General features: G+C 42.2%; 1 protein-coding gene across 5 annotated transcripts in view; it reads left to right on the top strand.

The window, feature by feature from the left end:
• LOC133108659 (cell adhesion molecule 1-like) overlaps positions 1-15,194 on the top strand; it is a 397,533-nt gene that overhangs the window by 246,684 nt on the left and 135,655 nt on the right. For all 5 annotated transcript variants that reach the window (XR_009704685.1, XR_009704687.1, XR_009704684.1 and 2 more), the window contains exons 6-8: positions 1,719-1,877; positions 8,397-8,493; positions 11,357-11,529. Coding sequence is in view for 1 of the 5 variants with exons in the window: in XM_061218291.1 (XP_061074275.1) it covers positions 1,719-1,877; positions 8,397-8,493; positions 11,357-11,529 (429 nt within the window). In the remaining 4 variants the exon portion in view is untranslated. The remainder of the gene's footprint in view (positions 1-1,718; positions 1,878-8,396; positions 8,494-11,356; positions 11,530-15,194) is intronic.

Genomic DNA, 15,194 nt, shown 5'->3' with positions numbered 1-15,194 from the left:
AAGAATATTTCTGAGGTGTTCTGCCAGAAAAAAGGGGAAAAATTCCAAAAGCAAGAATTGAAAGACTTTTAGCTGGCTTCTTGAAGCGTTTACAAGCTGTTATATTTGCCCAAGGAAGAGTTACAAAGTACTAACAAACAGGGTTCCCAGGATTTGCCTTTTTTATTATTTTGAAACTGTAAAAAAAGGTACTCTTGCTTTAATTTTTGTAGAAATGTGTCCTGTTTAACGTTGTAGCATTTAGCGTTCATGTTCACGTCTGTTCACTTAGATATTAGTTGTAAAAGGCTTTTTCACTAGGGTGCCAACATTTTTGCACACTACTGAATGATATGTTTGGATACAGCCAACCCCCTTGTATATATCTCAGGGCATGCAAGGAGGGGAAATTGTCTAGTCACCTCATCTGGAAGGTTAAATAAATGCAACAATGCATGAGGCAATGCTGAACTACTAACACTCAAAAATCCAATGAGACTTTTTTAGGGCAAGATCTTTGTTTCCAGTTAATAGATGGTTGAAAGATGTCCCCACTTCTTTTCAATCATTCTTGGAAGGTTCTTTCCCAGCATTGTTTTTTTTCTTGTGTTTTTTTTTTTAAATGAGAGATGCTTAATACTTGGATACACTCCCACATATCAGGTTTTTCTTTAAATGAGAGATGCATAATATGATGCTTAACACATATCTGGTGTGTTGCAATTGCATTGCATGAAAAGAAAGCTAAAGCGAGCTAAAAGCTACTTGTGCTACGGTTATTGGCTGTCAGTTGCTTTTTTTTAATGAGAGTTATGGACTTCCAGGCATCTGGGGTGAAATTCATTACCAAAAATGACAACACCTTGAGGCTCGTTATTTCAGAGAAATCCGCCATTTGTATGTTCAATGTGGATAATGCTGGATGTCAGTGCACGACTTTGTGCTTGTCAACATATCCGTTCCTCCTTCACCTCTGCTGCCAAGATTTACAATGTTGGGTTTAATTAAAAATTAATTAGTACGTTCTAGTGCCGGGAGCTTGGCTCATTAGAGAACGAAAACATTACAAACTGCTGAGAAATGTTTCATTAAGCAACACTTTAATAAACTGTAAAAATGTCAATGCCATACTAGAAACTCTGGCTGATCATGCTCATAAAATGTATCAACTTAGTTTGATGGAATATGGGAGAATAATCTCTTCCATTTGCATAACGTCCTCACCATTTGAATCTCCCACCGCAGAAAAAAGTGGCCTAAACTAAGGCCTCGGGAATCTACTGTGTGTGCTGGTTTTCGTTCCAGTCAATTTCTCAGTCAATCAAGGGCAATTTTAAACATGCATTTTAAGCACCTGTGTGATTTTGTTGTTGTCTTTTAACTGGTTTTTAACCGAATGCAGGTTTGGCTCATTACCATCAACATCGGCTTTGTTTTTCTCAGCTAGCAGGCAGTTTTAATGAGTAGGTGTCCCCATTTCCAACATTTAGGACACTGGTGGTACTGCCTCAGACTAACAAATCACTACATCTACCGAGTTATCTATCAATCAAGGAAAAGTAATCTGCTTAGGAACTTCTCTCAAGGAAGCTCAGCTGAACTAAACTGTACTATTGGTTCCCTTATGGTTGGTCAGAGCATTTTCTGTAGCCCATAAACTCTAACAATGTCATTTTCGAACTGTGTTGTGAAGCTCTGTCCCATTATGATAATGTCAACATCCTGTTGTTCTCTCCCAGGTGACCTGACTGTGGAAGAGACGTATGACCGGATGTTCACAGCCACAAGCAGGCTGACCCTCACCGTCACCAAGGAGGATGATGGGGTTCCTGTCGTCTGCATTGTGGACCATCCTGCAGTCAAAGACTTCCAAGCACAGAAATACCTGGAAGTGCAATGTGAGTATATCCTGTGCCCCAGAAGTGCAATATAGCCTGTTGCCTGGGACCTTGGAGGTTCATATGACAACAATAAGTTCAGTGCAGCTGTTTGGGCCCTTGGGCAAGGCCCTTAACCCCACATTGGGCCCCAGCAGATTGGCCCCTGCATAGTCTAATCAATTTGCATGTAACGTTGGATAAAAACCTCAGCTACAAATATAAACGTAATGTACAATAACCTTTCTTCCTGAAACACGATATGTGTCTGACCTGGGCTGCATAACTATAAATAGCTCTGAGGGTTAAGGTGTACTGCCTGTTTTTTAAGGGGCAGGTTAACCTTTAGCAGTTTTTCTGCTTCCTGGAAGAGACCCTGCACTCCCTGAACCTCAGACAACTGTGCGAGGCAGCGGTGCAGGTGAAACCCCAACAAAGCAAAAGGTTAATCTGTTTACCAGGGCACCTTTAATTGAAGCAAAGCTCTCGTTCTCAAGTTTAAGATTTTTGTAATCCTTTTTATTTAAGGGGTTAAGACAGAAAGACTGTGGTGTATTGCTCAATGCAAGAAGTTATCTGTTATATAAATGTATTGATCTACACAAAAATGCGAAATAACTGATGCACGTATCATTAGGAGTCGAGGAAAGGTTAAGCTACCCTTTTGCAGTCTTTGCCGCGTATTCATTTATTCTGAAAGAAGTGCGCTATCTTTGACCTTTCTCCATAAAAGACAGGAAGGATCGGCTCAACTGCGGAGGCTTGACATTTTGGCAATCTTGGATTAAAGCAGATAAAAAATGAAGAGAAAACGTTTACTGTAATGTTAAATTATTGGGCTGGATTCATGGCATCTGCACCTTTGCTGTGGGAGAAGATTTATGGAGGCAGCCTTCTGACTGATGTGAAGCCTACGCTGCCATAACAACAAAGTAGTCTGCCTTTAAAAGAACACCAAACCGCTGCGGGCTAATGTAGTTTATAATCCTCGGGAGAAAAAGTAGTGGAAAATAATTTGGATATGAACAACGCTGGGAGTATTGACGGCCATGGGTGGCCGAGGCAGCCGCTTGCCGCTTCATGGCATTACCGTCACGGTTGGTCAAGCGGCCATTTTAGTGAATATTCAGTGCTTGGGTGCTAATGAGGCAGATAAACAAAATGGTAATTACCCAGAGTGACTTGCATGTGATAATGCTGCCATTTTTTTTCCCTACGAGTGTGACTGTAAACAAGTTTTAAAAATGCATTACATTTTAACCGCATAAATAAAACATGAATTATTTTGAGAATGCAGGTTACTGCGTAAAATATGCTTAGCATTTGTTCAGCACCTGCCGTGTTTCAGTGACATGATGGAACGGTTGGAAGTTGAGATTGGATATGCGAAGAGTCGCTTCAGATATTCCTTTGAAGCAAATCTTTGAGATTTTCAGGGCAACACGTAGTGTGCACTGCTTGCAAGGGAGATGAGAATAACATGGCTGGATGGAGAGGCAATATTCAGCTAGGGAAAGTCAGAAGGGGGCAGCACTGTAGATAATGGAGTTGATATAAATGATTTATTATGCATTAATTTATTATGTTATAACAGCACCTATTAATGTGTTGATTTTTAGTCCAGTAATAATATATTATAAGCCTGTACAAACTAAGTTCTTAATGCTTAGTTTATAAATGTAATCTATGAGCTAAAGTCCAGTACTAAATTACAGTGCTAATGAAACAGATATTTAAAAAATCAAGTAGCCCAGCAGTCTTGTTAGGCTTTAGACATGTAATAATCTCTGAAGTGTGTGTAACTGCACTGCATTCTATTCTACACGTAAGGGGTGCAGCTTGTAAACATAGTTTGAGGCTGACGTATAGAGATTGGTACGTCAGTACGGAAGTGATGAAACGCTAATAAGCCTGGACAAACTTTGTAAAAGGGCTGAAGCAATTACATTCTTTTTCAGCCTTTCACAATTCACTGCTTTTTTTGTACTCTGTTCTAATTTCAAACTATAACTGGTTAATAAATATTGACCTGTTAATTTCAGCAAATGCCCCTCTTGCCTCTCTACAGAATTCCTTTTTTGGTTGATTCCCCCTAATTTAAAGGAGAAATAAGAAATGCAGTTTGGCCCTGGTACGGCTCACGGTAGTATATTTTACCTGGGCTCAGGATGGGAAAAGTGTGCTGAATCAATGGTTCATTCCCCTGGAGCACTACTGTTGTACTCCTGATCCAAACGTTGTCTACCTTAATCAAATGACTCACTATATGTGCTGTATTAAATTTAAAGCTAATCAAGTCAACTTAAAGGTGTCTTGGAAAGCAAACAGCCAATGTAGTGTTTGAAGTCACACTATCCCATTAAATGTATCGCCAGCCATCACTGAGCAAGCTTTATCTGATGTTTCCCTCCTTCTTAAGCCTAGTTAGATTATATTTTTTTAAATATCAGTGTACCTGCAGGCTACCTTGCAGATAGTCAAATGAAATGTTTTTGAGTGAAGTATTTAGATCAGGTTTAGAGGGTGTAGTGAAAGGACATTCCGACATGTCCTTTTTAGTTAGCCAATATGTTATTTACAGTCAGAAACCATGTAATTTACAGTCACAAATAATGTCCGAATACGTTTTCATAGTTTGGGAAAATGCACATCTTTACAAATGCACTGCATTCACCAAAGATTGCAGGCATTGTAAGGGGGGACGGTATGCAGTAGCCCGTGCGTTGTGACTGTGACTTGCTCATTAATGCTGTACGGTGTGTGGGGGAGACTCCACCTGGGACGCAGGGCTGGTGCTCTACGGGTGTACAGCTGCTTTTGGGGCTGTCAACCTTTTATTCCCCATTCTCTGCTGTGGAAGCTCCCCGCTACCCCTCATGAAATGATCATGGGCTGGATATTCTTCATGCAGGCTGAGCTGCAAAATTGAATTAAAAGCCAGCAATAACAGCTCCACCTATTGCTAATGTTTTTGCACCTCTTGCTGGGTGATGTCTCTACAAGAAATTAATTTTCATCAATGCAGAAATCTGTGCTAAATCACAGTTTATTATGAAGTAGCAAGTTGCTTTTTCAAATAAGGGGAACTTTTCCCATTTATATTCTCCTTTATCTCGTTGGATTCAGTAAGGTCGGTGTTGTGATTCCATTACATGAAGAAGAATGCATTGAACCTCATGACTAAACTTGTTTTCATGTAAATTGCATGTCACAGATACAATTACAGAGTATTACTGTATATTGTTGAATTGAGATGTTTCATCTTACCATACCAAAAGTGGTATTTCCTGAGAAAATGGGGGAAGCAACAGTTTAGAAACTATTTTATAGCAAGTTCTTCACTAAACATTTTTGTCTGAAATAAAATTTTTGGGTTTGAATGGTCAGGATGTGCCCATGGCACAGATGTGAATCTAAGTTGAAATCAGTGATGTCAGTGATGTAATGGAAGCCTTCAGTTTCCTCCCTGTCTCTGTTTGCGCAACAATAGTACTGAGCTCATTGTCGTTTCTCTATTTACGTTATTCTCTGGTCAGACCTTCTCATGTATTTATCCATGTCCCTCCCTTACATGTAGGTGTAGAGCAGAACATTTACAGTGTAGTGTCTGTGTCTGTGTCTGTGTCTGTGCCCATCTGTGTAGAGCAATGCTACTCCTGTGGGCCGCGGTGTCTACAGATATTCACTCTTACCGTACGCTAGACCACCTGTTTTCAGCAATTATTTGTCTTGCCTGGTTCGGGTAATAAGCTAATTAGTGAAATCAGATTGTATCCGCAGGATACGGAGTTGAGTAGCGCTGGTGTAGAGTCTGGTGGAGTACTGGCACATTAGACGTCCCCCACTGATATACTGTGGATATGTTCTACATTACTGATTAGCTATGACTGCTATACTAGTATAACAAGTACACTAAAAGTTCACAGAACAGATGCAACACGTCCCTGGTTGATAGAATTTGAACTAATTAAAAGGAAACATTTAAAATAAAATATTTCAGTACAGTACGGTTATTACGGAAAATAGTTGTAGAACTAAATTTGTATTTATTTGTAAATGTTTCTAATCTCATGTTTAGACTGAAAACGCCAGTCTCTTCTGAGAGCTACTGTAAACTGAAACCATGTTCCGGAACATTAGACACCTTTAGATGTGCACCAAAGTGTGCCTTGATGCTAAAATACTAGGCTTAATAAGGGAAGATTAAGAAACAAGGCAGAGCATCAAACAGCCTTAAACTACAACCCACTCCCCCCCACATTTGTCCTCCTACACACGCCCCCGCCATAATGACTCATTATATACCAAAAAACTGAATTCAAAGGACCATGCCCCCGCCATTCTTTTACATTGCTACACTTGGAATAATGGTGTGAGATGCATCACTTTCCCAGTCTTTATAGACATATGCTTACAAACACCATTACTGTATATATATATATATATATATATATATATAGTGCTACATACCTCACATTACAATAATGACATGGTAATTACACTTACGGAAAAGGTTTCAAGCAAAGGTTGTTCATCTTTTAAATTGATGCTAATGAGTATGTCATGTAAACACTTAATTGTCAGATGTCCGGTCATGGTAGTATTTATCATTTATATGCTTAGAAGACAGTTCTCATAGAGGGTTACTGATACAGCTGACATTTTTCCTTGCATTATTTTCCATTTATTTGGCTGGGTATTTTTACCAAATCAGTTTGAGGTTAAGTGCCTTTCTCTGGGGCGTGGTGGTGATAGACTTTCACCTGGGGCATCCACAGCTTGTCACCTATGGTTGTGTCTAACTGGAGAGGAAACGTTACGGGGGAGGGCATGGGGTGGGCTTTTCTGGGCGCCCTTCACAGGGTGGCATATCCAGAGTGACTCATTGCACACGCTCCACCCCTGATGTCCGTTACCATGGGAAGGGAGAGCATGCAGCTGGCAGTAATTTAAACGGACGGGAGAAAGGTCGTTAACATTGGCCCGCTCTCGTGCGCCGGGTGTGCGGTCTTCTTGACGTACCGATTTTGGAGACGAAACCTGACAGAGCCTTATATATCACCCCACTGGTTTATGGGAATAGCTTGGTCTGGTAACTACAGGGCAGTGACTGCCCAGTGTAACATTCTGACAGACTGAACGAGGCCACTCTTTTTACTCTACACTGTGATGCATCACCATCTGCACCATTGGTACATTTCTGTTCTTTAATATTTCCCAAATGTACCCTGAAAGGTACAATGCTGTTCTTTTTGGGTATAAATAAGTACCTTTTTCAAGCAAAAAAGGTACAAATTAATTATTAACCCAATGGCGAAGGGTACAATTTTATGTACCTATAGGGTAACACCCCAGTTACAAGCCTTTGTACCTTTATTGGCACTATAAAGTACAGACACAGATATATATTTAATCATCTGGTCCTAATAGCTCGTCAAAAGCAAAAACAGGTTCAGTAATGTTCTGAGTATTTCTCTATTTTTTCTGTTTGTTTTATTGTTTTTATTGTTGTTTTTGTTATTTTTCGTTTTTATTCCAATAAAATGGTGAGTTTGTTTTCAGTAGAGTAGACACATTTCTTTGTGCTGCCGGGTTTAGTTGTGGCAGGGAATAGTATGCCCAGTACAGTCATTAAAGACCCTGTGGTGCTTGTCAAAAGAGTAGGGGTGTTAACCCTCCTGTCCTGGCCAAATTCCCAAACCAGCAATTCCAATTTCCCATTCTCTAATGCCTCCCAGCATGCTGTTGAAAAAGTGCTTCTGTGAGGTTGCTTCTTTGCTACAATGCATGCACATTTCCGCAAAAACAGCCGCAATTAAAATATACTGCGCAACATAGGGCCAGTTTCACACAGATTATGTGTAGTCCTGGACTAAATTGAGGTTTGTATGGAGAATCTCCATTCAAAATTGAATTTAGTCTCGGAATAAGCTTCACCTGCCTCTGCAAAACTGGCCCATAAAGTGTTTGTAAAGGCAAGACGTTCCCCTTCAATATGAATTCGGTAAATGTGTAAGTCTGATGTTAGGTACGGATTGGGATGGAATTTGTGTGCAAAAAGCCGAAAAATACGTCACGAGTAAGTGTTTGTTCCATGTATTTCTCCCGCGCATTGGACAGGGTGACTTTTAAACCTCTTAGTGCACTCGCCAGTCATGTAGATCGCAAGTGAAGCTGAAACACAACCTGGCATTAGCATCATAACAAGTACAGACAAGCGCAAAAGTGTATAATTGACCTTGTTTCCCCTCTTTCCTTTATAAATAAATGACTTCCACATTCCGAGGAGTAGGTACACACCGCTTTAGGTATTCCGTTTGATCGGCTTTTGCAATCTCTTACACCGCATTTCCCGCCGAACGTGATTCCCTAGGTCACGACCACAAAAGTGAATTAAGTTTGCAGTTGACCTTCCTGGTTAAATGAAGGTTTAATGAATTAATATTCCGGTTCTTGTCGCAGTAACCGGGCACCGGCCACAGTTCAGCGGCGTGCGTTAATGAAGTGCTTTCTTCCTTCCTCCCTGCTCCCTCTCTTCAGACAAACCCGAGGTGAAGATCTTTGTGGAGTTTCCTGAGGGACTGACGAGGGAAGGGGAGAACCTGGAGCTCACGTGCAAAGCCAAGGGGAAACCACAGTGAGTCCAGTCTCACAGCCGCACAACCAGACCTCCATTCTTTCTTTCGTTCTTTCTGTGTAAATTATGAATGCTTTCATGTTTGAATGAATGTTTCAAAGTTTGACTTTTCTAGCTCCAAAACTCATTTTCCAAGAACTTCAACTCAGTCACCGAAGAAGCAGCCATGGAATAATTTTCCCATTTTCCCGTGTTGGATTTTTTTCCCCCTCATCCTGTATGGTTTCCTCACCCCCCTGGGAACTGTGAAGCACCCTGCGTTGATGTGAATGTAAATCGCGCTGCGATAAACAAAAACGGACTGTTTGATTGTTGAACAAAATTGTCTAAGCAGCGAATACAACCGCCCGTACATCAGCGCAGCACCGCAAAAAAACAAGAGAAGAAGCGAGAAAAGCGCCCTCTCGCATAGCGGTTAATTCACGGGAGCTGTCGCCGGCTCATGAATACAAACGACCGCAGCTATACACGCGGAAACGAAGGAAGAAGCGTTTCCCATTCCGGCCGGTGTCATCATTCCCGTTCCCGGCTTCCCGGGTGGCTCCGGCACCATGCAGTAATGTTCCCGGCGAAATCGAGGATCGGGTGCGCCTCGCTTAGGAGGCCTCTGAGGAAATCAGGATTTGGTAGGTCTCCCTCCCGCTGGGCCGTTCTCCCCCTTCACCGAGGGAGGGAGGCCCCTCTCCACTCTACCTTCGGGGTCGAGACGCAAGTCAGGTGACATCTCGCCTTTCTGCTCGGAAGGTAATCATCACCTTTCACAAAATAGCTGCCGAGATTTGAAAGGAGGTTGATGTGAAGGGACTCGGGGGGGGCGGGGGGGGACGGGGACGGTGGAGTGCCTCCCATCATGCTTTGTGCCCTCAGATTTTCCAAATGAATTGCCGGAGATTGAAAGTCCAATCGATACAGTCTTGGTCTTGACTTGTATTCAGATGTTTCACTGCCCCTGTTGCCCTCTTCTTGCCTCCCCATACAGATCTTTTTTTGTGGCTCATTTGGTGCTTGGACAATTGTGTGTGTGTGTGTGTGTGTTCTGTATGCATACAAGTATGACTGCCTTTGTGTTTGTGTGTGTGTGATTGTCTGTGCATGTCTGTGCATATTTTTTTGTGTTTGGGTGTGTGTATGTCTGCACTTGTGTGTACATGTGTGTAAATGTGTGCGTGTGTGTGTGTGTGCATTGCCTCTTCTTCAGTGTGGACTTTACATAAAAGCCCTCACTCGTGTTTTCTCACCAAAGCAGAGGAGAAACGGTGTGCAGCTCAACCGATCTGGATAAAGAAAAAAAAAAAAACATTTTCAAAAAAAAGTTCAATCAAAATGAAACGGGTTTAGAACCAACGCAGTTCCCAGCTCCTGGGCCCAAGGCAGTAACTTTTCTTAAGTGTTTAAAGACATCAAAACATTTGCAGTCCCTGCCATCCTTTACTTTGGAGTTATCTTTTCTCTTTTACTGTGTACTTTTTAAGTTCAGCTCCCTGTGGTAACAAGCGATTTGCTTTCAGATACTTGGGAAAAAGATAGATTTGGGTGTGTCCTACTTATTGTAGACCGCAGACCATTAGTCACCAGTCAGACTTGAGCACTGTGTTGTTTCTTAGTTCAACCAAGGCTATGAGGACAACATATACAGTTGGGCATATTGTCACCTCTGAGAATATTTACTCGGACGGCTATGTCACTAGTAGGTAACAGATGTCCTACATACTTACCTCTGTCAAGTTAAAGAAAGCCATATTTTCCTCCTCGCACAGTCCATAACCACTGCTGTCCTACTCATGCCATCTCATATCAAGATTCTCATCGGTTCTCTCAAGGCTAAAATACAGGCATCTCTGTACAAATCACATGTAGCTCTGTGCAAATCTGGAAGGATACACCTTGTAAAAGAAGATTGGAGTAATGCATTCCTGTGTGGTATAGTTGCATGTCCAGTGGCCTTGGTTAAATCTAGACCAGTGTTAGCAATGTCCAGGGATCTTCTGGACCATGGTATAACCCATGAACGGAGGTTTCATCCATTATGTTGAATCAATCAATCAACTTGAATGGGCAAAACCATTCTGTTGTTGAGCGAGGCATGTTTCAACACCCGGCTGAACAAGTGGTAAATGAACAATCGGTATCCAAACTGTGCAACTCACCACTCAGATCAAGCAGCAAGCAGCATTCTTAACGCTCAACACTTTGCGCCATTCCAGGTTTTACAGTAAGTACAGTACTGTGCAAAAGTCTTAGGCACCTGTATAACAATCTGTAAAGATAAGATTCTTTCAAAAATAATTCAAAGGTCCTAAATAAACATACTGTGTATTTTACAAGACATTTTAGTAATTTGGCAGAATAGTTAAAAACAATCAATATTTTTTGTGACCACCCTTCAGCGTTAACTCTGCATCACTTCTCTGAGATAGCCAATGCTGTCCTCCTGTTCTATAAGATGGGAGGGAGGGGAGGTTGTTCCAAGTGTGGAGAACTTGCCACAGTTCTTCTGCAGACTTTGGTTGGCTCCTTGCTTCTGATCTCAGACAGCCTTGATCAATGTAAAAAGTTGTCAATTGCTTACAGTAATATGTTACTTTTTTGACTGCTGTTTTACTAGGCCCAAGCAGCGGTAATTCCTACTGGTAGGTGGGTTATTAATCATTTAAAGTATAATACAAAACTGTCTAGGGTGCCTAACACTTCTGCACAGTGCTGTATGTACAGGCATGGACTAAGCACCTTCCAAAGAGTACACTACTCTGATTCTAGTCATGGAATAGTAATGCTGCCCGGATGGGAATAACCGCTGTGCATTTGAAGTGCTTTTGACACCCTCGGGGCACCGTAGAAATGACACGCGGTGCCTGTTTTTCAGGCCTCAGCAAATCAACTGGGTGAAGGTGGATGACGACGTTCCCTCCCACGCGGTTATAACCGGCACGGACCTGTTAATCGAAAACCTCAACAAGTCCTACAACGGCACGTACCGCTGCGTGGCCTCCAACTCAGTGGGCGAGTCTTACGACGACTACATCCTCTATGTACACGGTACGTACCCGGGGTTGCACCCGGCTTTCACTGCAGCCCACTGCTTTCAACACTTCAGGAACATCGCTTCATTGTGTACTCTGTATAGATGACACTGATATTGCCTCGCCTCTGTAATAGGTCTTTATGATCAGATCTGGCTACTTCTTCTATGGTCTTTTCTTCTCAAAATGTGTTTTTAAATTGTATACGATATGCAGTGTAAACTTCCTGTGGAGAAGGCATCCATAAAAGACAAAAAAATACTAAATAGCTCATAAAAAGTAAATAGGAAAAAGAAGATGGGAAATAAAAAGTATATTGAAAAAGAAGGAAGAAACACTGTAAATAGCACATTGGAAGTGCAGCTCTTGCAGATGTGAATAAGCTGTGACAGTGAAGAAATGAAGAAAATGTAATTTTATATCATTACATAACTCTCACAACATGCCTGGCAACATCTCCAGTAATTATGATCAGAGCTGGGATTGGCACCTGGTGATTTGTGGTTTTCATTTCTTGAAAGTAGTCTCGAGGAAAGAAAGAAAAACAGTGGGTCACCACCACCGCTGGGATGTAACGATCTGTGTGCTTTCATCCATGTGAACTCAAAGGGGGATGTCAGAGACAAAAGGCTATCCTGCTGTAAAATCCAGCTTTGCCAGCTTGACCAGCTTGAAAATTGAGCTGGTCAAACTGATCATAAGCTAGTCGAGCTGGGTATGAGCTAGTCAACCAGCATGGCCAAGCTGGTCATAAAGCTGGTCTTGCTGGGTATGAGCTGGTCAACCAGTTAGTGCTGGTAGCTTGTCTGAGCTGGTAGCAGGTCAACCAGCTACCAACTACCACCTGTTTCAAACATAGCTTGAGCTGGTCAACCCATGTCAAGCTGGTGGCTGGTCAGTACTGGTCAACCAACTAAACCATGTTGAGCTGGGAGCTAGTCTAAGCTGGTCAACCAGTCACCAGCTGTTTCGAAACCTAGCTTGAGCTGTTTTCTTTTCTGCAGGGTGTTTACACGGAAGTATTTTACAGTCCTAGATCTCCTCCAGTATAGCAGATCCCTGTATAATACAGGCTGTCAGGACTTTGATATCCTCAATGCCCGCTCTTAAAATGCCTGCTGCCCTTTCCCGGGCGCAGCGTGTCGAACATTAGACTTGCTAATACGGACACGCGGTGCCAGGCCTTGGCGCGCGTCGGTTAATCCCGCGTCATGTTTCCTGACACCTCCACCTGAGCGCTGAGCTGTTAACGGAGCGTCGCCGGGATATCCTCCGCTCCGGCACGCCAGGAGAACGAAATAAATAAATAAAACGGAAGAGAAAAGGCAGACAGCGGTGACATCTGCTCGTACTGTAGCGCGCTCTTTATAATTATTCTTCCTCAAATAAAGGGGTGACATCTGCTTATTAGAAACACCGCAGCCCCTGACATTATCTGGCATCTTGTACCGGTGCCGAACCGATCGGTTTGATAACATTCACTTTCATCCGTTGGGGTGGGGGGGGGGGGGAATAATAATATTTGCGCTTTCCTGCTAATTCATTCCATAACTGTTCGGAAAAGACGGAGGAAGTGTTTGATTACAGCCGCCGTTGACCCACCTGAATATTGATCGCTTTATTTATCCCGAACAAAGGAAAGACTCGTGAGACCAGTCGGACCTCAAAGCGATTGTTAAATGGGACACGTCTGACATTTAAACCACCGACAGTAAGCCTGTGAGCAGGCCGCTTTTCACTTCTTAGCCGTTACCTTTGGGGCGCTTTGATTGATGGAGAAAGCAAAATTATGTCCTATTATGTATTTAAGGCATGTTTTTGATACAAAGTTGAAGTGTTGCTATTTTTGCCATTGTCTACGAAGCGGTTGTGCCAGTGCTGTCCCGGTCGGACTGACTGACTGATTATTTATTTTTTTGTTAATTTGGCTATTTTATTTTCTTGGCTTCCTTGTCATTGCACAACAAAAAAGAAAAGTCAATGAGTCTCATAATACCCTCAATCTTATTTCTGCTTGATCACTAACTGAAGCCCCAGAAGTCAAAAAATGGGTGTCCATGCATATGACTAAGCAGTTGATTTTGTACTGTGTTTTTTTTATATTTGATGTATGATGTGTGATATATACGGACTCTTTTTACTTGGATAGCTCATGGTGTTATCTTTCTTTTGCATATTGCATAAAGACTGTCGGGAATACATTAATTAAAAATATATATATACATTGGATGTAGCTGGATAGAAAGGTTGCTTGTTGCAGTGAATGTCTGTCCATTCTCACTTCTTTAATGACCGGGGTATATCATAATACAGCTCAATGTGCAATATGCTGGAGTTGATTGGCAGATGTGAATAGGCATTGTGCACTGTGCAGCTAATGAAACAGATTTTCCTCATTTGCTTCTGCGACCATTTGGATGGTTGTGTGTCAAGGAAGTGCTGGTTTCCCACAAGATGTACTCACGCACTTACTGTTACTCCCTTCACGATCTCTCTATTTCTGTCTCTCTCTCTTTCTCTCTGGTTTTCATAGTTAGCCGTGAGCTGAGCTCTGCCCCCGTTTTTGTAGTCAGCCATCAGCTCAAGCTCCCATAACACTATTTCATTTTCTTGTGCTTATGCAATTAGTCACAAGAAGATGCGCCCTCAATACATTTACAATTTGTGCACCAGCATAAATAATCATTTACATTTTATGCAATACTTCTTATACCAAAAGTCCTCATTTAGATGGATTTTTCAGCTAGCTGCTAATTGGCGCACTCCTCCAATGCTTTACCTAGCGGTAGCGGTTTTGCCCTGGGTGAGCGATAGAGCCACAGTGAGAACAGATGTAGGACTCGAGGGAAGAATCCTTTAATCTGTTTGTCTCTGAGGTCTGTCAGGCTGAGTGATGGAGAACACTTCTTGGGCGGCTAAGACTAAACCGGTTACAGTGAAAAATGTATTCCTTGTGATGCATTTCTAAAGCAATTTACACACCCATCCAGAAAGCCCCAGCAGTGGAAACTGGATCTAGCCTCCAGCGGTATAACCGGTTTATGGAGTAGTCCTAACCCAATAAAATTCTGCACCCACAACAGAATCCTGTTCTCATTTGATGGCTGTCTCTGGTCTGCCACCACCATTCCACTGCTGTACAGTAGCTGGACTTGTGACAGACCATCTCTCTGTCACAACCAGTATCGCTAATGTACGGCAAGAGCGTGTTAGTCATCCATTTAGGACAGATATTGGTATTCTCACTAGCTTCATCCACCATTAGCGCTAATACATCAAAGGAGGTCATAGAGCCGCAATGGGGTTAGCATTGGTTCAGAGTGCCAGAGTTACGACCGTTCAGTTATGGGTTACTTCCGAGTGTTGATGGTTAGTGCGAGGACCGTGTTAGTCTATTCGGTTGTAATTCCGTTCCTGGTAATTCCATTCCTGATTTATTCTCCGCTTTAATCTAATGTGGATTTGATTTGTTTTATACATGTTGCTCAGTCTGGATTTCTACAGATCTTTCCGCCCCATATTTTTCTCTCTTTTTGCCACAGTCAGTCTCCGCTTTCTACTTTCTTTTTTCTCCCCATATAAATGTTTGGGACTGAAAACATCTACAGGCTTCTGTAATAAGCAGAAAGACAAACTGTGAATGAATGCAGTGCTTCAGTTTGCTTTTAAACCCAGCATGAG

Source organism: Conger conger, chromosome 13, assembly GCF_963514075.1.
Source record: "Conger conger chromosome 13, fConCon1.1, whole genome shotgun sequence".
NCBI lineage: Eukaryota > Metazoa > Chordata > Actinopteri > Anguilliformes > Congridae > Conger > Conger conger.
Note: the sequence above shows the minus strand (reverse complement) of the source record. Positions and strands in the feature narration are given on the sequence as shown.